At 43.2% G+C, this 25,584-nt stretch overlaps 2 protein-coding genes across 4 annotated transcripts; both read right to left on the minus strand.

Annotated features, from left to right (window-relative positions):
* Positions 1 to 4,296: 4,296 nt before the first annotated feature.
* Positions 4,297 to 13,040, minus strand: LOC110003837 (interferon-induced protein 44-like). Of its 3 annotated transcripts, none has more exons than XM_020659404.3 (8): positions 12,847 to 13,040; positions 9,109 to 9,147; positions 7,497 to 7,530; positions 7,154 to 7,349; positions 6,849 to 6,995; positions 6,571 to 6,742; positions 6,367 to 6,467; positions 4,297 to 5,196 (listed from the first exon to the last, which is right to left on the minus strand). In XM_020659404.3, the coding sequence occupies exons 2-8, from the start codon at positions 9,143 to 9,145 to the stop codon at positions 5,011 to 5,013; spliced, it is 873 nt and encodes a 290-aa protein (XP_020515060.1). In that variant the 5' UTR covers positions 9,146 to 9,147; positions 12,847 to 13,040; the 3' UTR covers positions 4,297 to 5,010. The 3 variants fall into 3 exon arrangements, with proteins under 3 accessions (XP_020515060.1, XP_020515058.1, XP_065820045.1); XM_020659402.3 differs by having other exon boundaries at positions 12,654 to 13,040; XM_065963973.1 differs by lacking the exon at positions 12,847 to 13,040 and adding an exon at positions 11,808 to 11,894.
* Positions 13,041 to 15,827: 2,787 nt separating this feature from the next.
* Positions 15,828 to 23,884, minus strand: LOC110005516 (claudin-20-like). Its single transcript, XM_065964079.1, has 2 exons — positions 20,358 to 23,884; positions 15,828 to 20,241 (listed from the first exon to the last, which is right to left on the minus strand). The coding sequence occupies exon 2, from the start codon at positions 19,966 to 19,968 to the stop codon at positions 19,144 to 19,146; it is 825 nt and encodes a 274-aa protein (XP_065820151.1). The 5' UTR covers positions 19,969 to 20,241; positions 20,358 to 23,884; the 3' UTR covers positions 15,828 to 19,143.
* Positions 23,885 to 25,584: the final 1,700 nt, after the last annotated feature.

Raw genomic sequence — 25,584 nt, forward strand, 5'->3', positions numbered from 1 at the left:
AGGTGAAACTCTCCTTTATCAACTGACGAAACTCTCCTTTATCGACAGATGAAACTCTCATTCATCAAAAGGTAAAACTCTCTTTTATCAACAGGTGAAACTCTCTTTTATCAACAGGTGAAACTCTCCTTTATAGACAGGTGAAACTCTCCTTTATCAATAGGTGAAACTCTCATTTATCAAAAGGTAAAACTCTCTTTAATCGACAGGTGTAACTCTCCTTTATCAACAGGTGAAACGCTCATTCATCAACAGGTAAAACTCTCTTTTATCGACAGGTGAAACTCTCCTTTATCAACAGGTGAAACTCTCCTTTATAGACAGGTGAAACTCTCCTTTATCAACAGGGTATACTCTCCTTTATCGACAGGTGAAACTCTCCTCAGTAGACAGGTGAAACTCTCTTTTATAGACAGGTGAAACTCTCCTTTATGGACAGGTGAAACTCTCCTTTATCGACAGGTGAAACTCTCCTGAGTAGATAGGTGAAACTCTCTTTTATAGACAGGTGAAACTCTCTTTTATAGACAGGTGAAACTCTCCTTCATGGACAGGTGAAACTCTCCTTTATGGACAGGTGAAACTGTCCTTTATGGACAGGTGAAACTCTCCTTTATCAACAGGTGAAGCTCTCCTTTATCAACAGGTGAAACTCCTTTATCAACAGGTGAAACTCCTTTATCAAAAGGTCAAACTCTCCTTTGTCGACAGGTGAAACTCTCATTCATCAAAACCTAAAACTCTCTGTTATCAACAGGTGAAACTCTCCTTTATCAACAGGTCAAACTCTCCTTTATCAAAAGGTCAAACTCTCCTTTGTCGACAGGTGAAACTCTCCTTTATCAACAGGTGAAACTCTTATTCATCAACAGGTGAAACTCTCTTTTATCAACAGGTGAAACTCTCCTTTATCAACAGGTGAAACTCTCCTTTATCAACAGGTGAATCTCTCCTACATGGACAGGTGAAACTCTCCTTTATCAACAGGTGAAGTTCTCTTTTATTGACAGGTGAAACTCTCCTTTATGGACAGGTGAAACTCTCCTTTATCAACAGGTGAAACTCTCCTTTATCAACAGGTGAAACGCTCTTTTATCGACAGGTGAAACTCTCATTCATCAAAAGGTAAAACTCTCTTTTATCAACAGGTGAAACTCTCTTTTATCAACAGGTGAAACTCTCCTTTATCAACAGGTGAAACTCTCATTCATCAACAGGTAAACCTCTCTTTTATCAACAGGTGAAACTCTCCTTTATCAACAGGTGACACTCTCCTTCATGGACAGGTGAAACTCTCCTTTATCAACAGGTGAAACTCTCCTTAATCAACAGGTGAAGTTCTCTTTTATCAACAGGTGAAACTCTCCTTTATCAACAGGTAAAACTCTCTTTTATAGACAGGTAAAACTTTCCCTCATGGACAGGTGAAACTCTCCTTTATCAACAGGTGAAACTCTAGTTTATAAACAGGTGAAACTCTCCTTAATCAACAGGTGAAGTTCTCTTTTATCAACAGGTGAAACTCTCCTTTATCAACAGGTAAAACTTTCCTTCATGGACACGTGAAACTCTCCTTTATCAACAGGTGAAACTCTAGTTTATCAACAGGTGAAGTTCTCTTTTATCAACAGGTGAAACTCTCCTTTATCTACACTTGAAACTCTCCTTTATTGACAGGTGAAACTGTCTTTTATCAACAGGTGAAACTCTCCTTTATCAACAGGTGGCACTCTCCTTCATAGACAGGTGAAACTCTCCTTTATCGACAGGTGAAACTCTCCTTTCATCAACAGCCGAAACTCTACTTTATCTACACGTGAAATTCTCCTTTATTGACAGGTGACACTGTCTTTTATCGACAGGTGAAACTCTCCTTAGTAGACAGGTGAAACTCCTTTATCGACAGGTGAAACTCTCCTTTATCGACAGGTGAAACTCTCCTGAGTAGATAGGTGAAACTCTCTTTTATAGACAGGTGAAACTCTCTTTTATAGACAGGTGAAACTCTCCTTCATGGACAGGTGAAACTCTCCTTTATGGACAGGTGAAACTGTCCTTTATGGACAGGTGAAACTCTCCTTTATCAACAGGTGAAGCTCTCCTTTATCAACAGGTGAAACTCCTTTATCAACAGGTGAAACTCCTTTATCAAAAGGTCAAACTCTCCTTTGTCGATAGGTGAAACTCTCATTCATCAAAACGTAAAACTCTCTGTTATCAACAGGTGAAACTCTCCTTTATCAACAGGTCAAACTCTCCTTTATCAAAAGGTCAAACTCTCCTTTGTCGACAGGTGAAACTCTCCTTTATCAACAGGTGAAACTGTTATTCATCAACAGGTGAAACTCTCTTTTATCAACAGGTGAAACTCTCCTTTATCAACAGGTGAAACTCTCCTTTATCAACAGGTGAAACTCTCCTACATGGACAGGTGAAACTCTCCTTTATCAACAGGTGAAGTTCTCTTTTATTGACAGGTGAAACTCTCCTTTATGGACAGGTGAAACTCTCCTTTATCAACAGGTGAAACTCTCCTTTATCAACAGGTGAAACGCTCTTTTATCGACAGGTGAAACTCTCATTCATCAAAAGGTAAAACTCTCTTTTATCAACAGGTGAAACTCTCTTTTATCAACAGGTGAAACTCTCCTTTATCAACAGGTGACACTCTCCTTCATGGACAGGTGAAACTCTCCTTTATCAACAGGTGAAACTCTCCTTAATCAACAGGTGAAGTTCTCTTTTATCAACAGGTGAAACTCTCCTTTATCAACAGGTAAAACTCTCTTTTATAGACAGGTAAAACTTTCCCTCATGGACAGGTGAAACTCTCCTTTATCAACAGGTGAAACTCTAGTTTATAAACAGGTGAAACTCTCCTTAATCAACAGGTGAAGTTCTCTTTTATCAACAGGTGAAACTCTCCTTTATCAACAGGTAAAACTTTCCTTCATGGACACGTGAAACTCTCCTTTATCAACAGGTGAAACTCTAGTTTATCAACAGGTGAAGTTCTCTTTTATCAACAGGTGAAACTCTCCTTTATCAACAGGTAAAACTTTCCTTCATGGACAGGTGAAACTCTCCTTTATCTACACTTGAAACTCTCCTTTATTGACAGGTGAAACTGTCTTTTATCAACAGGTGAAACTCTCCTTTATCAACAGGTGGAACTCTCCTTCATAGACAGGTGAAACTCTCCTTTATCGACAGGTGAAACTCTCCTTTCATCAACAGCCGAAACTCTACTTTATCTACACGTGAAATTCTCCTTTATTGACAGGTGAAACTGTCTTTTATCGACAGTTGAAACTCTCCTTTATCAACAGGTGAAACTCTCCTTAGTAGACAGGTGAAACTCCTTTATCGACAGGTGAAACTCTCCTTTATCGACAGGTGAAACTCTCCTTTATCAACAGGGTATACTCTCCTTTATAGACAGGTGAAACTCTCCTTAATAGACAGTTGAAACTCTCCTTTATGGACAGGTGAAGCCCTCCTTTAGCAACAGGTGAAACTCCTTTATCAACAGGTTAAACTCTCTTTTATAGACAGGTGAAACTCTCCTTTATCAAAAGGTGAATCTCTCCTTTTTCAACAGGTGAAACTCTCCTCCTTTTTCTCATACTGTGAATTTTCACAGTTAATGGAATAATAAACGCATCAGACTCTGTGTGCAATATATAATTTAACTGTCATTATTTAATGAATCCTCAGGGGAAATTCTGCCTTGATCAAGAGAACCTCTGCAGTACTGAGGACGTGACCTGACACCTCTCGAGCCGCCAGACTAACTTCCATATTTTTGTCCGCATCAAAACTTGAACCAGTGACCCTTTGGTTCCCAACACAAGTCCCTGCAGACTGAGCTACTGCTGCCCCGTAATATTACATGAGACTCCAATATCGATAACCTATCACATCTTCCATTGTAACATCAAAACACTGAGTTTTTAAGAATTTTCTGAAAGGCTTTTTTGTCTTTTTGAATAAATCTGTATTTCTGTTCAGGCTTCTTCCATGGGAATGAGTTCACTTTTGAGGAAGCAAAACTTGAAGACGAATCCTGACCAGCTCTTTAAGACACAATATCGAAAGCAAAACTCAACACAGAAAGTCACACACGTCTTTGGTTTGACCTGAAGTTATTTGTAGGCGATAGTTTATTCTTTTCATGAGTTGTGCCGTTTCAATTCGGCCACTGTGCATGAACTGACTTTATTAAGATGTTTTTTTTTTTTTAAATAACTTATTTTTTTCTTCATCAGATAGAAATAAAACTACTTTCACCCATGGTAGTAACAAACAAGTGATTTATTGACCTCGCTGGTGGTGAGAGGAGAAGTATTCAGACCGTTCTTTAGACAGTATAATGTTCAAACATCAGAGCCAGACTGATGGCACTGAAACTACAGACCTATTACAGATCAGTGGGTGGGAACTCACTCCCAGAGTCTAAACGCAACGTCTGCCATATTGCTTGGAAGCTATGCTAACAGGCTCTGTGGAGAAAGATGAGAAGAACCGACGATGGCGGAAAGTATGTTTCAACTTCAAACTGATATGGATGAAGGGGATTTTGAAGGTCTTGTGCTCGAATCGGATGTTCATGGCTATCTCTACGAGCCGCAATATAGCCGGAGGAACAGGAGGCGGCTGCTGCAGCCGAGGCACAAGACCTGCTGTGCATTCTGGGATTTGGTGTCTTTCATCAACATGAGCCAAAAAGACACTTTCTGCCTTTTCACGGCCAAGAAGGCACCAACTTCAAAATGTATTTCACATTTCTACATATATGACCCAATGTCAGTACAGATTCATGTTTCAACGGGTGAAGTACCCCTTTAACTGAAGGATAAAAGGTTTTGTTTTTTCTCACTGTATATCAAGACACACAATTGGAATAAGAATATAGAACTAGAAATATATTGGTAGCCTGAGTTCATTAATGTGTCAATCCTTTTTTATGGCAACATGAAATACAGACTTTTAATGTTGTGTTCAAACATATCAGTCCAAACGTCCTGAGGGATTCGTGCGGAAGTTGACGCTGTCTGCTCCGAAGTTGATGATGTTTCTCAGCGCACTCAGGATCAGGCAGTCCGTGTCACTGTTGAGCTCGATTTCTTCAGAGTAGTTCTTCACAGGGAACATGCAGTTCATTGGGATTCCAACATCTGCACTGAACTGCTCCATCTGCGTGAATAAAAAGATCTGGTTACATTGAAACCTTGGTTCTCTGAGTGAAGAGACTATCTCTAGAGTTAAATATTCCATATGTACGGGGACTGACCCACTGGGGCAGTGAAGTGGATACTTCTTTAAGACACACCACTACATGGTCCATGAGCAGGGCCATCTGTGAGAGCGTGAGGGGTCGGCCTCAGCCACAGCCAATGCAGACTGGCTGGGATCAAGGGGATCTGAGGGACCATCTAGAGGCGTCTCGGCAGGGTAAGTTTAGATGAGGTAGACAAGCAAGCAGTGACCAGGGGCCACCCAAGCCCTCGTCTCAGTCCTGACAATATGCCACCCCGTGCCTGCTGCTGCCCCCTGTAGCCTTGTGCATCATGAACAGCCCTGGGGGTCTCCACACTGATGTACTGAGGTGTCTCCTGTGCCTGGGACTAGGCCCAAAGGGACACCTCCAGGCCAGGTGGCCAGTCACGACCCCCAGCCAACATCTCAAGACTTAAGTATGCTGGGTCCTCCACTGACACTGAGTCTGCAGGCCTATCGCATGCTGTTGGGCTGCAGGGGACCCGCAATTTCTGTGAACGATAGCTGCTGGAGTCCTACCAGCTGTTGCCGGTATCATCTGGCATGTGACTCCAGCTTTTCTGCCGAAGGTACCTGAGAATTATCCGACTTGTGGCGGAGTGCCAGCCCCTCAAGGATTTGTGCGGCCACCACATGTTCTTGTACATTTACCGCCTGGATGTGGCTACAGGCATGTTTTAAGGGGAATGGGTTCTTGGTGCCACCACCAATTTGAAGTATTATTTACTGTGCCCCTGTGGCAATTGGCTGACTGTGGTCGGGCCTTCTGAGTGACCTCTGTCCTGTCACACCCAACCTATGCGTCTTGAAGGGTGGGCCGTGCTTAAGTCTGGCGCAGCAGCATCGGGTAGTGTAATGCAGCGACTGGTGATGTCACTAGCCAATGAATGTGGGACGTGTATGTTTGTATTTTTTAAGGTACATATGTGAACAGCCAGGTCAGACATATTTCACGAGCAGTCCTCCTGACATTATCTGGAAATGGGGATCCAGACAAAACTCTGTAAAGTTTGATTATAACTTGTAGCAAAGGACTCATCTATGATTCCTTCTGTGAAAAGGATTTCTATCACTTATTAAACATACCTGATTCTTCAGGGAAGCAACCTTGTAGACATTCCTCAGATTTTCTTTGAGTTCAGGATATGCTTTATCAATCTTGGTTAGAATGACGACTTGAGGAATCCCTGATAGAAAAACAGAAAACCAGTGAGTTGCTGTTTGGAACTTCAAGAAAAAGGAAGTAAAACATTAAAATATTGGAAACCCCTTTGAGTGATATATTCTTACCCAGTTCACTGGCTTTCCCTCTAATCTCCCGAATCTGCTGCAGAGTGGCTTGATGCATCAGAGTTAAATTGTCAGCATTTATTACACAAACCAGAATGTGCACTTTGTCGTTGTCAGTTGGAGATTTGATGAAGTGTGGATCAGCATCTGACAGTTTAGATTCAATGTTGAACTGGAAAACACGTTTTTAATACAGTTGAAGGACACCGCTTTCATGTTATTTAATATAACAATACTTTTTGAGGGACAAAAACCAGAAAAGTTTCCAGATACTGAACCTTGTAACCTTCCTTCACGTGTCCCATCAAAGCCAGTTTGACATCGTCCACCAGGACTCCATTTACTGGGCTCAGACCCATGATGTCATTGAAGACAAAAGGGTAAAAGGACTTCTGGTCTCCTTTCTGGATCTTGTAGGCCGTATACTGATAAGGACATACGGAGAACAATGCAGTTAATTGTTGACGTAAGGAAAATACTGGATCCATTTCTCCTTCTGCAGCTGCAAAATTTCAAGCCAGAAAGTCATGGTCATCTGTCGTGTCTCATCGTGACTTAACAATTAAACACAAAGTCTTCATACCTTTTCGGTGAAACTGTATTTAAAGCCAGTGTCTGACAAGGCCTGAACGTATATTCTGCCATGTAAGACACTTTGGACGGAGTTGATGAAACTGGACTTTCCAGCTCCAACGGGCCCATGAAGAAGAATCCTGATCTGCTTTCCTTCAGAGGGAAGTTTGTAGCTTTCAACATACTGCAGAGGGGTCTGGTAGTCTCTGTTTTGGGAAGGAAGCGTTTCACAAGATTACAGACTTAACAGAGTTTCCATTTCTGTTTGACGCCCAGCTTCCATGAGAAATATGGAGATTTAATCAGAATGTAAGTGAAAAACAATCACATTGATAAGATGAAGGAACACTTACTTCCAGTTTATTGTTCTCCATGGTGTGGAAAGAACTGAAAAATACACAAGACAAGATGCACAGACAAGACAAAAAACTATCATTATGCTTTAACAACTTTTAATTTTCTAGACAAGGAACAATGTGTTAAAAAACAACGTCTTGCGTGGAGGTTCTTTAAGGCTTTATATGTGATATTTCACATTTAAATGTAATAGAAATCAAGTATATCCTCTGAAAATAACTCTGTGAGTCATGACTGTCTACAATGGGTGTAACACCCGAGCCCCACTGTCTGTGATGCTTTCAGAGTTTTCAGAGTCCTATCTTCACTTTGTTTACATCGCCGGGATGGCCGGCTGGCCGGCTGGCCGGCTCCTCCCCTCGCGTATAAAAGTTGTTTAATTGAGGGACTAGAGAAAAGAAGAATAACATACTGTACTCACTGCTTAACTGTGTTTCTAGATCACGCTCATTTCAGGTAAATTTACATGCAGTGTGAAGATACCAGCAGAATAAAGATTACTAGCATTAGCATGCTAACACAACAATGCACCGCAAGTTGTTTTGGTTTAATGCTGGTGCTCAAGGGCGACATCTGCTGGATCAAAACATCACATATAAAGCCTTTAAGGTTCTGCAGGTGCATTAGTTAAAGTTACAAATGATCGACTTCTAGCCTCAGACATGGGGGACACAATGATAGACAGAATATGTAAGCAATCGTGGACTCGGAGGCAGCATTCAAAAGACAGTCCTCTAATCCAGGCAGGGGTTCGGTACACAGAACTGGTGTAGTCAAGACCACTGAGACCAAGACCATACAGATCAGTGAAAAATCATCATCTTGTGTGCAGGGGGCATGTCACTCAATTAGACTTTAACACCAGGAATGTTTCGGCCGGGATAAAAATCAAATTATCTTCAGACCAAGGCCGATTTCGAGTAGTACGCAGGTCAGCAAATAAATAAAAAATACAGAGGGTTAGGCAGAGCTCAGTCTGTAGGGACTTGGGTTTGGAACCGGAGGGTCGCAGGTTCACGTCCTGGTGCGGACCATAATATGGAAGTTGGTCTGGTAGCTGGAGTGGTGCCAGGGCAAATCAGGGAGAAAAAATGCAAAAACACAACCTAATCCTGGGTGGAAACCGTGTAAAGTGAGCTTCTCTATGTGCTCGTCATGTTAGATCTTAGTGCTGCATTAGGCACGATTGACCATCACATCCTATAAAAAAGACTAGTACAGTTGCTTGGAATCACAGGAACTGCTTTAAGTTGGTTTGAATTCTACTTATCAGACCGATCTCAGTTTCTACATGTTAATGATGAGTCCTCTATGCACACCAAAGTTAGCCATGGAGTGCCACAAGGTTCAGTGCTTGGACCGATTCTCTTTACATTATATATGCTTCCTCTGGGAAATATTATGAGGAAACACTTCATAAACTTTCACTGTTATGCAGATGATACTCAGCTATAAGTATAAATGAAGCCTGATGGCACCAGTCAGTTCTGTAAACTAGAAGCGTGCCTTAAGGACGTTAGGACCGGGAGACAAAAAAATATTGTCATGCGTACACAACTTTTAATTGTCCCCAACAAGAAAAAAATGTGTTAACAAAAACAGCCTTACGTGGAGGTTGTTCATGTGTGGACTGCGTTCCTCCCATACCTGGAGAATAAAACAGTTCCAGTGAAACTCTTATTTCAGCTTTAAAATCATTATTTAACAGAGTTACTTCTGGACTTATTATCAAAGACAAATGACTCAGTATGCTGCGTCATAAAACAGAATACATTACAGTCAAAACTTGATCAAACCTCAAACTATTTCATCAAATTTATTGTGTGAATTAGAGGTTTGTACACTCACATTAAATCATTAAGACTCATATCAGGTGTTTAAAACTGATGTTGTAGTAATTACAAACACAGATGAGACAAAAAATTATCATCATGCTTCAGCAACTTTTAGTTTTCCAGACAAGAAACATTGTGTTAAAAAAAACAGTCTTATGAGGAGGTTCTTTTGTAGACCAATATCCAGTATATGAAACTATAGTTGTAATAATAATAATATAGAACGACGATGATAACACGCTGCACGTTGATGGCTTCTCCCCCCCCCCCCCCCTTTAAGACTTGATCGAGACAGTGAGCTCACTGGGAAACAACATGGCGGCGGCGTGTGTCTTTATGTAAACACACGCTGGTGCTCGACGATCGTCATGAGGGAGAAACTGTGCACCTCGGACTTCGAGCTTCTGGCTGTCTCCCTTCACCCTTTCTATCTCCCCAGAGAATTCCCACAGCTTTTTCTCCTCCTGGTTTACACCCACCTCAGAGCTAACGCAGCCACAGCCACTGAACACATCACAAACGTATTAAATAAACTGGAACTCATATCACCGGACTCTGCCAAATTCATCTTGGGTGATTTCAACCATTGCTCTCCTGAAAAAGCACTAAAAGGCTACCAGCAGTACATTACATGCAGCACCCACCTGGGGAAGACACTGGATAAATGCTATGGTTCAGTTCCTAACGCATACAGATCTGTTGCTCTCCCCCGTCTTGGCTCTGCTGACCACCATGCCGTCCTGCTTGCTCCTGCATATACTTGTTGAAAGTTGCTAAGAACATCAAGCAGTGGACCAACGAAAGCATTCTTACACTACAAGGATGCTTTGAATCCACTGACTGGGATAACCTCTTAGCCCTCTCCAACAACATTAATGAGCATGTGGACACTGTTTCATTGTACATCTCCTTCTGTGTGGACAACATCATCCCCTCCAAAACAGTCACAATCTTCCCCAACAATAAACCTTGGATCCCCAAAGAACTCAAGGAGGTCCTCAACAAGAAGAAAAGGGTCTTCTTCACCGGCTCTGAAATGGAGAAAAAGGAGGTAAACAGAGAAGTCAAGCACGCCATAAAAACTGCCAAACTCAAGTACAAGAACAAAGTGGAGGAAAAATTCACACAGGGGAACCTCCGCACTGCTTGGCAGGGCCTCAAAAACATGGCTGCTGTGAACACTGCTGATACCAACATCAAAACCATCGAGGCAGCAGCTCTACTTCTCTCCCCAACGATCTCAACTCATTCTACACCAGATTCAAGAAGGACAACACCACACAGCTGGAAGGAACAGTGTCCATGCTCAAGCCCAGTGACTCTGCACTCACCTTCAGCAGAGAGGATGTGGTGAGAGCAGCTCACCTGGTCCAGACAACATCAATGGCTGCATCCTGAAGCACTGTGCTGAGCAGCTAGGGGGCGTGTTTCAGACCCTGTTCCAGAGCTCTATGGACAGCAGCACAGTCCCCCAGCTGTGGAAACACTCCACAGTTATCCCCATCCCCAAGAAAAGCCCCGCCAAATCACTGAATGACCTCAGGCCTGTGGCCCTCACGTCTCTGGTGATGAAGGCCATGGAGAGGATCATAAAACCGACTCCCAGATGGACCCGCTACAATTTGCTTATCGTGCAGGCAGAGTTGTCGATGATGCAAAAACATTCATAATAGACACTGTTCAAAAACACCTGGAGCACCCCAACACCTCAGCCAGACTCCTGTTTGCAGACTTCTCTGCATTTAACACCCTGCAGCCTCACATCCTGGCTGACAAACTTTCAACTTGCTTCCATCTGAACGACCAGCTTATCCTGTGGATATTGGACTTTCTGACCAACAGATCAGAGCGTTCTGGTCAACAACACCTTCTCCAACCTCCAACACACCTCAACTGGCTCCCCTCAGGACTGCGTGCTCTCACCTCTGCTCTTCATCCTCTACACCGATGACTGCAGAACCACACAGCCAAACTGTCATCTGGTGAATTATGCGGACGACACAGTTCTCCTGTCTCTGCTGTCAGGCCCCTCTCAGCACCATGGACCAGTTCTTCAGGAGTTTGTGGAGTGGCATGACAGCTCCTGCCTCGAACTGAACGTGAGCAAGACCAAAGACATGGTGGTGACCTTCTCCAACAAGCAGAGGGAACTGGCTGCATCAGCAATCACCACAATCCATGGGAATCCTGTCGAACTAGTAGAGGAGTATAAGTACCTGGGTACCATCTTCGACAGCCTGAAATTCGCCTCCAACACCGAGGAGATTCTCAGGAAATGTCAGCAGCAAATATACCTCCTAAGGAAGCTCAATTCCTTTGGAGTCAGTAAGAACATTCTTCTGACCTTCTACTACTCCTTCATTGAGAGCATTATTATTTTTTCTATAACCTGCTGGTTCCACTCCACCACCCTCCAGAACAGAAAGCGCCTGCAGAGCACGGTCACAGTCTGCTCTAAGATCATTGGACTACCTGTAAGGACTTTGACATCGATCTATGAGCAACAGACAATCAGGCTAGCAGGTCGGATCATGCAGGACCCCTCACACGCTCTCTTCCCAGCGTTTGAGTGGCTCCCCTCAGGACGCCGGCTTCACTGTCCCTGCTGCAGGACACAGAGGAGAAGAGCAACCTTTGTTCCCAGGGCTGTCCAGCTCCTCAACTCCTAACCCCCCCCCCCCAACAGACACCAACACCTCTCACCCAATGCAGACTCTCAGCTGTGAACTTCCTTTATATTGACATGCACCTTAACTGCCTCTGCTTTATCTGGTCTCATGCACTACATCACTTTATTCGATCCCTTTTTCACTACTGCACATAGTACTGTATATATATATTCATTTCTCGTTTACTGCATATAGTTCTGTTTACATCTGGTCCCTACTGCACATAGTACTGTATATATATATTCATTTCTCGTTTACTGCATATAGTTCTGTATATATATATTTATTTCTCGTTTACTGCACATAGTTCTGTATATATATATATTTATTTCTCGTTACTGCACATAGTTCTCTTTACATCTGGTCACTACTGCACATAGTTATGGTTACATCTGTTTACTTCTGTTTGTCCGATCACTGTCCACTTATATCTACTCTTTTATATTTTGTATTTTTAAGTTAAGTTTAAGCTTTAAGTTGTATTTAAATTGACACTTATATTTAGGTTAAAATGTTTTGTTTACTTGCACTGTTGTTAATTTACTGCTCTGTGTGCCTTTGAATTGCCCCCCGGGGACAAATAAAGTTTTTTGAATTGAATTGAATTGAATTGAACAGATAGCACAGAATAATAAGAGAAACTTCAAACCTCAGTTGTTGTTCCAGTGGCTGAATGAGACTGGGACTACCCACACTCTTCGACTGTGCATCAATTTCTAACAGCAACAGGATTTTATTTTTCCTGGTCTCAACTGTCAAATGAAAATCCAGAAGCCTGAGCCAGTATTTATCATCCTCGGAGTATCAGAAGGGCCGAAAGGTTTGCAAGTTGCACAACATACCTTCTAGCTTCTGGGTTTTCTCACTGCCACAGAAACTCTTTTGGAAGAAGAAAGAAGTGCCTACTTTAAACTGTGGCTAACTGAGTTGACAAATACACTTCACTTAGAGATCATTAGATTTATTCTTAAAAACAAACTTGAGAGATTTGAAAAGATTTGACCTGCCTTTGAGCTGGAATAATCAATTGAACTTTGTACATGCAATGTCAGGTGACACATCTACTGTAGGTAGGGTTGGGAGTGGAGCGGGGGTGGGGATTAGTTTGTTCATGTTCTATGGTTTACTTTGTACTCTGACTCTCTCATCACCTACTACCTTTTTATTGAGCCACATGATGCACATATAACACCTGCCATCATAATATCAAAACACTGAATCAGGAAATATTTAATCAACTGAATTTAGCTTCTTGTGGGAATACATTTACACACAGTATTCAATCCCAAACAGCACTATAAAGAAAGGCTTGCCTCAGGATGAGCCTGATCCCTGCTGTAATAACAGCCCTCAAGAGTGATAACTCTTCGCTGTTGTCTAACTCTCTTTGTGTTTCACTCTGTGTTTTGTATATGTATGTTCTTTGGTGGGAATGTTCTGTTCTGACAGTAACAGTGCTGTGAAAGAGAATTTCCCCATGGGGACAATAAAGTCTAAAGTCTATAAAACAAGCCCACCTCTGAAGCTCACTCAAATTCACCTTTGACTGCAAACAGAGCTGGCCAATCGGAGAAAAGTGGGCACGAGGGGAGGAGGGGGGCCTTAAAGAGACAGCAGCTGAAATGAAGCGTTTGAATCGGCCATCAAGAGCAGGTCATTATCGGTATCGGCCATCAGGAGCAGGTCATTATCAATTATCGGTATCGGCCATCAGGAGCAGGTCATTATTGGTTATTGGTATCGGCCATCAGGAGCAGGTCATTATCGGTTATGAGTATCGGCCATCAGGAGCAGGTCATTATCAGTTATCGTATCGGCCATCAGGAGCAGGTCATTATCGGTTATCGGTATCGGCCATCAGGAGCAGGTCATTATCAGTTATCGTATCGGCCATCAGGAGCAGGTCATTATCAGTTATCGTATCGGCCATCAGGAGCAGGTCATTATCAGTTATCGTATCGGCCATCAGGAGCAGGTCATTATCAGTTATCGTTATCGGCCATCAGGAGCAGGTCATTATCGGTTATCGGTATCGGCCATCAGGAGCAGGTCATTATCAATTATCGGCCATCAGGAGCAGGTCATTATCAGCTATCAGTATCGGCCATCAGGAGCAGGTCATTATCAATTATCGCATCGGCCATCAGGAGCAGGTCATTATCGGTTATTGGTATCGGCCATCAGGAGCAGGTCATTATCAATTATCGGTATCGGCCATCAGGAGCAGGTCATTATCAGTTATCGGGATCGGCCATCAGGAGCAGGTCATTATCAATTATCAGTATCGGCCATCAGGAGCAGGTCATTATCGGTTATCGGTATCGGCCATCAGGAGCAGGTCATTATCAATTATCGTATCAGCCATCAGGAGCAGGTCATTATCGGTTATCGGTATCGGCCATCAGGAGCAGGTCATTATCAATTATCGGCCATCAGGAGCAGGTCATTATCAGTTATCGGTATCGGCCATCAGGAGCAGGTCATTATTGGTTATCGGTATCGGCCATCAGGAGAAGGTCATTATCGGTTATCGTTATCGGCCATCAGGAGAAGGTCATTATCAATTATCGGTATCGGCCATCAGGGGCAGGTCATTATCGGTTATCGGTATCGGCCATCAGGAGCAGGTCATTATCGGTTATCGGTATCGGCCATCAGGAGAAGTTCATTATCAGTTATCGGCCATCAGGAGCAGGTCATTATCAGTTATCGGTATCGGCCATCAGGAGCAGGTCATTATCGGTTATCGGTATCGGCCATCAGGAGCAGGTCATTATCAATTATCGTATCGGCCATCAGGAGCAGGTCATTATCAATTATCGGTATTGGCCATCAGGAGCAGGTCATTATCATTTATCGGTATCGGCCATCAGGAGCAGGTCATTATCAATTATCGGTATCGGCCATCAGGAGCAGGTCATTATCAGTTATCGGTATCGGCCATCAGGAGAAGGTCATTATCAGTTATCGGCCATCAGGAATAGGTCATTATCAGTTATCGGTATCGGCCATCAGGAGCAGGTCATTATCAATTATCGTATCGGCCATCAGGAGCAGGTCATTATTGGTTATCGGTATCGGCCATCAGGAGCAGGTCATTATCAGTTGTCGGCCATCAGGAGCAGGTCATTATCGGTTATCGTTATCGGCCATCAGGAGCAGGTCATTATCAATTATCGTATCGGCCATCAGGAGCAGGTCATTATCGGTTATCGGTATCGGCCATCAGGAGCAGGTCATTATCAATTATCAGTATCGGCCATCAGGAGCAGGTCATTATCGGTTATCGTTATCGGCCATCAGGAGCAGGTCATTATCAATTATCGGTATCGGCCATCAGGAGCAGGTCATTATCAATTATCGGTATCGGCCATCAGGAGCAGGTCATTATCGGTTATCGGTATCGGCCATCAGGAGCAGGTCATTATCGGTTATCGGTATCGGCCATCAGGAGCAGGTCATTATCGATTATCGTATCGGCCATCAGGAGCAGGTCATTATCAGTTATCGGCCATCAGGAGCAGGTCATTATCGGTTATCGTTATCGGCCATCAGGAGCAGGTCGTTATCGGTTATCGTTATCGGCCATCAGGAGCAGGTCATTATCGGTTATCGTTATCGGCCATCAGGAGCAGGTCATTATCGGTTATCGTTATCGGCCATCAGGAGCAGGTCATTATCGGTTATCGTTATCGGCCATCAGGAGCAGGTCGTTATAGGTCATCATCTCAACAAAATTTAGATCGTGCGTCCCTAGAAATACTTACAGTTTTAAATACCACAAAACTTCAAGAGAAACAAAATAATAAAACACCATCACAGTTAGACGTCTCAGCTCGCTGATATTTTATTCTTTAACAAGAAGTCTGAAAAACAACCGGATCTGGATTAATCACATTCAGATTTTAAAACATGAAACAGATGTTGAGTTTAAAGAGTTTTCAGACAGACAGTAAATCAGCAGCTAAAATATCATCCCCCATCCTTGTTCTGCATAGGTGAGATATTACAAACACAAAATATGATAAGCATCTACGATCCGTTTCAGCGTTAATACTTAAAGGAAGAATGTTCAACATGTTCCACATAAATAAATCATAAAGTCTGTCCTGTGTAAATGTGTCTCTGAGTCCTGACTGTCTGCAATGAGGGAGAAGCTCGAGTCCCGCTGGCTGTGTTGTTGTCAGAGCCGTGTTTACATGGACGGGACGGCCGGCTCCTCCCCTTGTGTATAAAAGCTGTTTTAGTCAAGAACTAGAGAGAAGAAGAAGAACATACTCACTGATTATTTGGATGTTAGTAAGAGTTTTTAGATCACGCTCATTCTGTGTCAGTTTACATGAAATGTGAAGCTACAAGCTAACTAAAGAGCGCTAACATTAGCATGCTAACACAACAATGTGAAGCTACGAGCTGACTAAAGAGCGCTAACATTAGCATGCTAACACAACAATGTGAAGCTACGAGCTAACTAAAGAGCGCTAACATTAGCATGCTAACACGACAATGTGAAGCTACGAGCTAACTAAAGAGCGCTAACATTAGTATGCTAACACAACAATGTGAAGCTACGAGCTAACTAAAGAGCGCTAAAATTAGCATGCTAACACAACAATGTGAAGCTACAAGCTAACTAAAGAACGCTAACATTAGCATGCTAACACAACAATGCAGGACACAGGTGATTGCAGCTCGAGCTACGGATAATTATGGTGCGCTCTAATGAATAACTCCGTTATGTGAGTGTAGAGGGGTTGGAGGTGTGTCTCTGGAGGAGAGCGGAGCCTTCAGTATGTAGAGGGCGTGGCCTAACAGAAGTTTGTTTTGGTTTCATGCTGGTGCTAAAGGGCGACACCTACTGGATCAAAAAGTCGCACATTCTTCCTTTAACATTACGGCTAATAATCAAATCTGCTATGGAGAACATGGATGGGACTTCAGGAGCCACACTGTAGAGAACTATTCAAGCAACCGACTTCAGAGAAAGATGAAAAATAACGACAATCAGGAAAATAATAAATCCTTGCTTTGCAGTAGGGTCCTCATGGCGTTGCTCAGGCCTCGATAATGTGAATCAGCTTCTAATGCAAAGCTACGAAAGCGTCCAACACTGAAATACAGAAGAAGTCAATGATTCTGTTGATGTGTTTTTTCAGCGTGTGATTTGTTTCCTTGCTGCTGGTCTCTGATGCGTCCTGTTCCCTGCGTTACAGCGTCACTCTCAGGTTTATGAAAATGTTGCCGCAGCGCTGACGAATCAAATCTATTTTCTCGTCTAGATTGCTTTTTTCTTCTTTTTTTTTTGGCATGTGCAGGTTGGAAGCTTTCCTTAGAGGCAGTGTGGGCGTTCAGCTCAACGATTTTATTTTTATTCCCAAGAACTGTCGGCAGGTTTGACTGACAGCTCACCTCAGGTTAGAGGACAACCACCCACCAAATGTAGAGTGCTGACGACGGGCCGCTCTCCATCAGGGTTTCTACAGCTACATCCTGAAAATGACTGGATGCCCTTTTTCATACAGCTGAAGGAGAGTGGTGGAGGTGTGTGTGTGTGTGTGTGTTTGTGTGTGTGCGTGTCAGTGTGCATCCAACCGTGGTGAGAGGATAATGGGAAAGCAAAGAGCATCATTACCTCTCTCCATGCTGCTCTGCACCTCTCGCCTCCCCCATGAACCTCTGGGAAAAGACGGAGTGGACGCTGTCACTTTGTCGCTTTGGATCTGGACTTTTTCTCTGCTTTTAATTCAACATGAATTTTAAAAGATGATTGTTTTTTATTGCCGTTTTTTTAAACTAAATGTGAGCACTATCTAAAGCAGTAGCAGCATGCACAGAGGAAGGTCTTTAAAAACAGCTGTGGAGGTCAGAGCCGGCCCGAAGCAGACAAGACAGAAGGGATTTTAAATATTGGAGCTTTTGTTTTCTATATTGTATTTCTTAAAGTTAAGACACATGTAAGGATTGCATTTTCTGTTGAATGGCACTGTACAACATTGACTTCCAGTTTGTGATATTTTTATCAAACACAGAAAGATTCGGCCACATTTGTTGTTTCTTGTTATATTTTTGTAGGTTTGTATGAGGTTTAAAGGAGCAGTATGTAACTCTGACCCCCAGTGTTTAAATTCTAAACATCATAGAGAGCTGTCTCCCCCCCCCCCTCACTCAGGTCACCATGTGGTGGACTCTGAAGCTTCAGTGTTTATCCAGCTCTGCATGGGTCTGTAAACCTTTCTGTGTTCTAACCTCTCTCCATTTTTCAAAAGCATCTCCAATATTGATCCTAGTTTGAGCACGTTTCTGCTCGTGGAGCTTATTAGAAACATGCAGAGGCTTTTTAGGTCGGGTACAATCACTTCTATCTGAACCACTTCTCTTGACCGCTTCCATCACTGCAACACCTGTTGACCTGATAACTGCTCTCATATCTGACAAACTAAAAGAGTTTCTGAGTTAGAAAGTGTCTTAAATTTACAGTTTGTCCTCCGCATAATAGAACTTCTATTTCTTATTTTCTCATTTAGTGAAAACTCGACAGTAGGGTTGTCGCGGAGCCAGAATTTTAAACTTTAAAACGACTTTTGTGAAAATCAAAAGATACTGATACCTGTTTCTACCAAGGCAAGTCACCAAATATTGAATTATTTTTGTGACATTTCAACAGCTACCGTCCTCTCCGATACCATTGAGCATTAAATTCACAGATTATATTGTAGAAACAAGTATCAGAAATCATTTTTAATTTTGACCACCTTGCTCTACATTACACTTTTCAGTTTTGTCATGGCTGCAGAAAGCTTTGGGCCGGCTTCAGCAATATTTAATCTCAGACGGCGGACGACATCTGCAGCTGCAAAATGATGGCTTTTAATTTCAGGCAGATTTTTCTTTTTTTTTCTACAATCAGCGGGTTCAGGTCTTTGGTGTGTGAAAGCTGCGTCAGTTTTTAAAGGATTTACAGCGTTCGGTTCCTGCGCAGAACTCTGCTGTTTGTCTCTTTTTTTTCCCGGCTCAATCCAACATTTGGTAATTACCCCACTCCACCCCCCCCAAACACACCTCCCCCAGCACGCCTCCCCCTTTCCTATGAGCCAGAAAGCCTCAGCTGAAAACTCCACATTTCCTCTCAGCTGTGAGGGTTACACGTACTCCTGGAGGCTGTAGCTGTCCTTGATGTCTTTCGGGGGGAGTTTGGCGGGGGACAAGCGGACCCTCTGCTCCCGGGTGTGTTCGGGTTTCTCCTCCGTCACCTCGTCGTCCGTCTGAATCTTAACCGTTTTGTTTTTTCTCTTTTTTGGCTGCACATGCTCAGTCCGCAGCTCCCGCCTCCGACACTCGTGTCCGGGCACCACGAACCTGTCGGGGTCGGGGGGGTACGGGTAGTCCGGTCGCCTCGTTCCTTTTCCAGGACATGACATGCAGAAAATGACCCCCCCGGCCAGGAGGAATCCAGCGGAGATGAAGGTGACGCAGAGCGCTCCTCCGGGCTGATACTTACTGCTGTCTGGCAGGTCGGTGGTCAGGAACACGGTGATGACCTCGTTGGTGAACCAGGACGCGGGGACGAGACACAGGAGGCTGGCGAGGATGAAGCACCCCCCAGCGGCGATGGCCGTGTGCCCCTTCGCTCGGCGGCTGCCCCCCCAGCGGGTGCATTTAAGCCCGAGAGAGGCGAGACAGAGTCCGAACGCCGCCACCATGCAGGACAGAACCATGGCGGCCCGAGTGGTCTGCAGGTACGGCGGCAGCGACAGCACCGAGTTCTTCATGGTGCAGCTGAAGACCCCCGAGCTGTACCACACGCAGTCCATCCACAGACCCTGCATCTGCGAGATCGGGGTCATGACGCTTGACCAGACGTTCATGCTCACCTTCCAGTTGGGCAGCAGAGTGGCGACCGTGGTGCCGAGGAGGCCGAGGAGCGCCAGGGCGAACGCCAGGATCTGGATGGCGGCTGACAGCATGGCTCAGAACCCCCCCTGCCCCCCCACGGTGGCGGCGGCCCTGGCAGGTCCTGACAGCAGATAATTCCTCAGCGCAGGCGACCAGCGGAGAAATGAGTAGTGAGCGTGGGAGCGTGACGGACGCACAGCTGAGCCTGCTGATGGGACTCGTTCTCCTCGAGTCGGGGGGCGAGCATTTGTGATTAGTTACTCTGCAGCTGATGTGGTGATCATTGACTCTCAATTATGTCCATTTAAAGCTGCAGCGTCCCCCGGGGGATTCCTATCTTCAGACTGCAGGAAAAATCAGCAGGGAGAGAAAAACCTGAAGTTATGTCTTTGTTTTTTAAAATTCAACACAAACGACATGAAAGAGTTGAAAACGATCTCTGAAGCTGGATGATTCTTACCTGTGTCGAGTGTTCGGCAGCTGTGAAGTGATTCCTGAGGACGAAGCAGAGTGAATGAAAACACGGGGTGTGTGGGTTAACAGCCTCTAACTACCCCCTCCACCAGCGGTCTCCTTGGCAACCGTACATACAGTTTCATCCATCCAAAGATGCACCAGGCGTCCTTTTTTTTATTTTGTTCCCCGCACTCTGCATGGAAGAAACAAAAAATCTGACCACTTCAGGAAGCAGTTTTTTTTTTTCTGTTTCCTGAAGGTCACGGGTTCTGCTGAAGGAGCCGCAGAGCAGCGTTCTTATCTGATGAGTTGATGGCGAGGGTAGGACGCCGCCAAAACACCGCAGAAAGTGTTTTCTCTTTGACTGCCGAACGAGAGGAAATGATCGCTCTGATTGATTTCTTTTTGGTTTGGTTTTTTGTTTCTGAGAGATAACAAAAAAAGAGTTTCACCATGCCGGGAGTCGTTACGGCTTATTGCTGATCATATCTGCTGGTCAGAATCCTTCGCCATCCAAGCGCCGTCGGGATGATTGGTGGTTGTAAAACAATCATCACGCACCGTCGAGTTGCTCACTTTGGAGCTGTTTTTTGGTGATAAACCCGCTGAGCTGTTTCTTTGTCCAGCTGCAGTGAGAGTCAAGGTGTCGTGAAGAACCGCCCACTGCAACACGGAGATAAGCGTCCGCAGCTCGCTCGCCCACCCAGCCACCCGCCCGCTCCCTCGCTCGCCTGTGATGGGACCCTGCAGTCAGTGAGTGAGTCGGTGGCAGCCCGTCATTACCATAATCCTCCAGTCTGGCTCTTATCAGCCTCAAACCTGCACAGACACGAGCAGCTCTCAACCAAAACCACCATAAACACACGTTCTCCCCTGTGTGCGAGCGAGAGGGCTCGCCGTGGGAAAACGCCACGTTTAAAGTCCCCAGCTGAGCTTCAAGTCAAACATCAACATGTTTAATGAATGTTGTTGTGTTTGGAGAGGAACTCAAAACAAATAAGAACAAAGTGAGGACGAGTACGATTCCCACAGAGACACACAGGGTGATGTCATCGCGTACACAGGACCCGGCGTTACTGCAGCTTTAAAAAACAGCTGATTTTGTCATGCGGTCACGAAAAACTTATAAAATATCAAAATAAAACGACATAAAAAGAATCCGATTCAGTCAGCTTTACTTCACGAGGAGATTTAAGAACATTCACAACGTTTTTAAAGACAAATCATTCAAAACTAAATCACCTCGACAATCTTTAATTTTTTAATCCTGCGTCCCTTTGAGGGGTCGCATGCCCCAGGTTGGGAAACCAGATATTTAGATAAAGAAATAATTCATTTTCAGATAATAAAAAAAAAATCTAAATAAGTGAAATGAAGCCTGGAGCGTGAAACCTGAGTAATTATTGAGTATTTACAGAAATGACTGATTATTATCTGGTTCTTTATTAATTACATTTTAATTAAAAGTTGTTTTTTTAATCAACAGAAGAAAAGCTGCAGCTCACGTTTTACAGCCGTTTATTAATTTATTTTAAAGCTTCAAAAGCATAAATCATGTTTTATCATGTTTTTTTTGTTGTAGAATACAAAAACGATTGAAGTAAATTATGTCTCAAATTTAACTCAACATATACCAGTGATCAAATATTATGATGGACATATTTCTGTTTTTTTGTGATTTCATGGCAGATTTCATCATGTTTTCTTCATGTTTTCAAATAATTGATGTGTAGAAAATTAACCTGAGGGCCACGTTGAGGGTTGATGGGGGCCACATGCTCTGCTGCCTTTAGAGACGGAGAGAAATGTTGAAATTATGGAGGTAAATGTTCGTTTTTCATCCCTGGTGTAAAATGTGAACGCTGTAACATCTTAAAGAACTGAAACATTTGAAGTGTCGGCCCGCTGCAGAGCGCCACGGGGAAAGAGTGGATCATCACTGAGAAAAATAAAGGATCAATAAAAAATACAAATAAAATATAGAAAGATATTTACAAAAAAATGAGGGTAAAAGTTACATTTTAAAATCGTATTTAAATAAATGCAACCCTACCCTAAATGACGCTGCAAACAATTTTAAATAAAGAGTAAAGTCTTCTTCTTCTGATGTTTATTTACGTCATAAATTTATATTTTGCATGTCCTGTTTTAATGTAGAAAAATAAATTCATTTTATTGTCTTTTTAAAAAGTTATAAATTATTATTTGGCTTCGTTCAGATTTTTTTTTTATTTTTAAAGAAGGCGCTCTGTGAAGGACGGAAAAAAACGCTTTAATATCAGAATAATGATTAAGAGTATCAGGTCAACATTCAGAGGGAATTTATTTTTTGTGATTTTGAGATTAAAGTTTAATTATAGTGTAATTCAAATCAATTTAAAGAAATAATATTATAAATTTACAACTTTTTTCATCTTTAAGGTGGGCGACCCTGACCCTCATACCCAGTCATGTTTTTTTTCAGAAATTCTTTATTTGTTTGTTTGACTCTTTCATTGTTTTCTCGTCTTGTTGTCTTTTCTTCTTTAGGATTTTTATCATTTTATTTTTATTATTAACGGCGTCGTTTTTGTTTTTCTTGCTTTAATATTCGCCGTCCGTCTTCGTCTTTCTTAAAGGACGCTCTGACGTCTGAGAACAGAATCAAATATTCTTAAAGTTTAATCCAGAGAGAAACGACCGTGACGTCTCAAACGCCAGAGCGTCCTGGAACATAAACCCAGCTGCAGTTTGATTTACGATGTCGACGATGTCGCTCTGAAAATAAAAATAAACGACTTATTTAATGCCTCGCTGCTTGGGACGGAAATGATCTCGCCGGGTTTCATTTAAATGATTGTTTGTGGTGGCGTGGTGCATTCAAACATCTCTGAGAACAAAAAGAAAAAAGAAATCTTCATATTTTTGTTTTTTATTGATTGATGACGTTTAATGAACCGCTTTACAAACTCTACGGGTATAAAACAGCGTTATGTCCCTTTAAAGCACGTTCATGTGTGTGTGTGTGTGTGTATGTCTCTGTGTGTGTGTGTGTGTCTCTGTGTGTGTGTGTATGTCTCTGTGTGTGTGTGTATGTCTCTGTGTGTGTGTGTATGTCTCTGTGTGTGTGTGTGTGTGTGTGTGTGTGTGTGTGTGTGTGTGTGTCTCTGTGTGTGTGTATGTCTCTCTGTGTGTGTGTATGTCTCTGTGTGTGTGTGTGTGTGTGTGTGTGTGTGTGTGTGTGTGTGTGTCTCTCTGTGTGTGTGTATGTCTCTCTGTGTGTGTGTGTGTGTGTGTGTGTGTGTGTGTGTGTGTGTGTGTGTGTGTGTGTGTGTGTATGTCTCTCTGTGTGTGTGTATGTCTCTCTGTGTGTGTGTGTGTGTGTGTGTATGTCTCTCTGTGTGTGTGTGTGTGTGTGTGTGTGTGTGTGTGTGTGTGTGTGTGTGTGTGTGTGTGTGTGTGTATGTCTCTGTGTGTGTGTGTGTGTGTGTGTGTGTCTCTGTGTGTGTGTGTGTGTGTGTGTGTGTCTGTGTGTGTGTTTTATTTCCAGCTGCTCGTGTTCAGTGGCGTGCGACACAGCGGCGGCGGTCTATTAGTACGAGACTCTGGAGGTTTGACTCGACGCCTGAAGGCAACACGAACAAACGGCGTGCTGCTGCAGAGGACAAACTGACGGCGTTTTACCTCTCACACATCACACGAGGCTCCGTTTCAAATCATTTCAGTTTTTCTTCCTTCTTTTCTCTTATTTGTGTTTGTTTACTTTCCTGCACATTTTTGGTTTTAGTCTTATATTAATATAAAATATACATTTTTTAATGTTTTTTTTAATCTGAATATTTTCTGAAAATACTTGGTGATTTTATTGTCTTTAAAATGTAATTATTGTGTTTTTTATCATTTGTTTTATTTGTACAAATGTAAGATTTGTTTTTATTTATTTATGATTTCATTTTTTAGTGTTTTTTACGGAGAGCTTATATCTTTATTTAAATAGGAACAGTTAAAAGTGTAGATATGATAAATGATACCCTGAGGCTCATTTCCCTCACACGGATACAAATTTACATCAAACCACAACAAACTGTGAATCAGTCGACAGAGACGCATAAACATGTTGTTCAAAACAAACCTTTTTGAATGGGTGTGTATGTGACTATTTTATCTTATTTTGAAATCCTTTTTTAATCCCTGAGGGGACATTCTGGTTTTACTCTGTTATTAGAGACGAGCTTCTCTCAAAGTAAGACGACCTGAGGACATGGAGAGACATCAGAGTGAGGGGGGTTGGGGGTTCGATGCCTTGCTCAAAGGTGCCTCGGCAGTGCTCTGGAGTCGCCCTGTCACCTCTAAAGCTACCGGACCAACTCCCAGATTTTGGTCCGCATCGGGACTTGAACCAGCGACCCCCCGGTTTCCAACCCGAGTCCCTACAGACTGATCTACTGGAGCTCCTGGAGGCTGCCCCTAGTGGACACTGGAGGAACTGCAGTCTTTTGCACTTAGCTTCATTATGCTATACGGAGGTTTACCGCTTGAACGTTTGTCCTGATGAAGACGAGACCAGAGACTAATAAATCAGAGTGTTGGTGGAATCGAACCCGGGCCTACCGCTCGAGACGAGAGTCTCAACACATGGGACGTGCGCCCTATCACTGCGTCACCAGCGCGCCCCAATTGCTTTATTATTTTTGTGATACATGTTTTTAGAATGACCTCATCGGCAACGTGATGAATTTAAAACACTGAAAATAATGAATTAATAAAATAAATACATCAGTATAAGAAGAAGTCATTCCTCCACACGGACTGACGCCGCCCGACCTTTCATCCAATATGGATGAAATTAGCTCCACATTAAAGCAGACGGTTTGACCTCTGACCCCCACATTCACAGAGATAATAGTTTGGAGCTGAATCAAACCATCTGGTACAAACCCCCCCCCCCCCCACCCCACACACACACACACACACACACACACACACACACACACACACACGCCGCCCCCTGAGGCTCCATCAATCAGCAGACGGACCGACGGGAATACAAATGAAGTGCTTTATCTGAACTAAACACACACACACACACACACACACACACACACACACACACACACACACACACACACACACACACACACACACACACACACACACACACACACATTGAATAATGACCAAACTGCTCGGTGCACAACTGGGAGCATTTGATGAGTTAGATTGTGTAATAATAAACAATAATCCATTTAGCA

Source organism: Labrus bergylta, chromosome 15 (assembly GCF_963930695.1).
Source record: "Labrus bergylta chromosome 15, fLabBer1.1, whole genome shotgun sequence".
Classification (NCBI taxonomy): Eukaryota; Metazoa; Chordata; class Actinopteri; order Labriformes; family Labridae; genus Labrus; species Labrus bergylta.

Bases quoted from the DNA above. Each gene is read 5' to 3' on its own strand.
- LOC110003837 (XM_020659404.3), bottom strand. From the start codon at position 9,145: ATGGGAGGAACGCAGTCCACACATGAACAACCTCCAC. The intron at 7,350-7,496 runs GTAAGTGTTCCT...TTCCCAAAACAG, and splicing joins TGGAGAACAATAAACTGGAA to AGACTACCAGACCCCTCTGC. The intron at 6,468-6,570 runs GTAAGAATATAT...TTTTTCTATCAG, and splicing joins AGGGAAAGCCAGTGAACTGG to GGATTCCTCAAGTCGTCATT.
- LOC110005516 (XM_065964079.1), bottom strand. From the start codon at position 19,968: ATGCTGTCAGCCGCCATCCAGATCCTGGCGTTCGCCCTGGCGCTCCTC.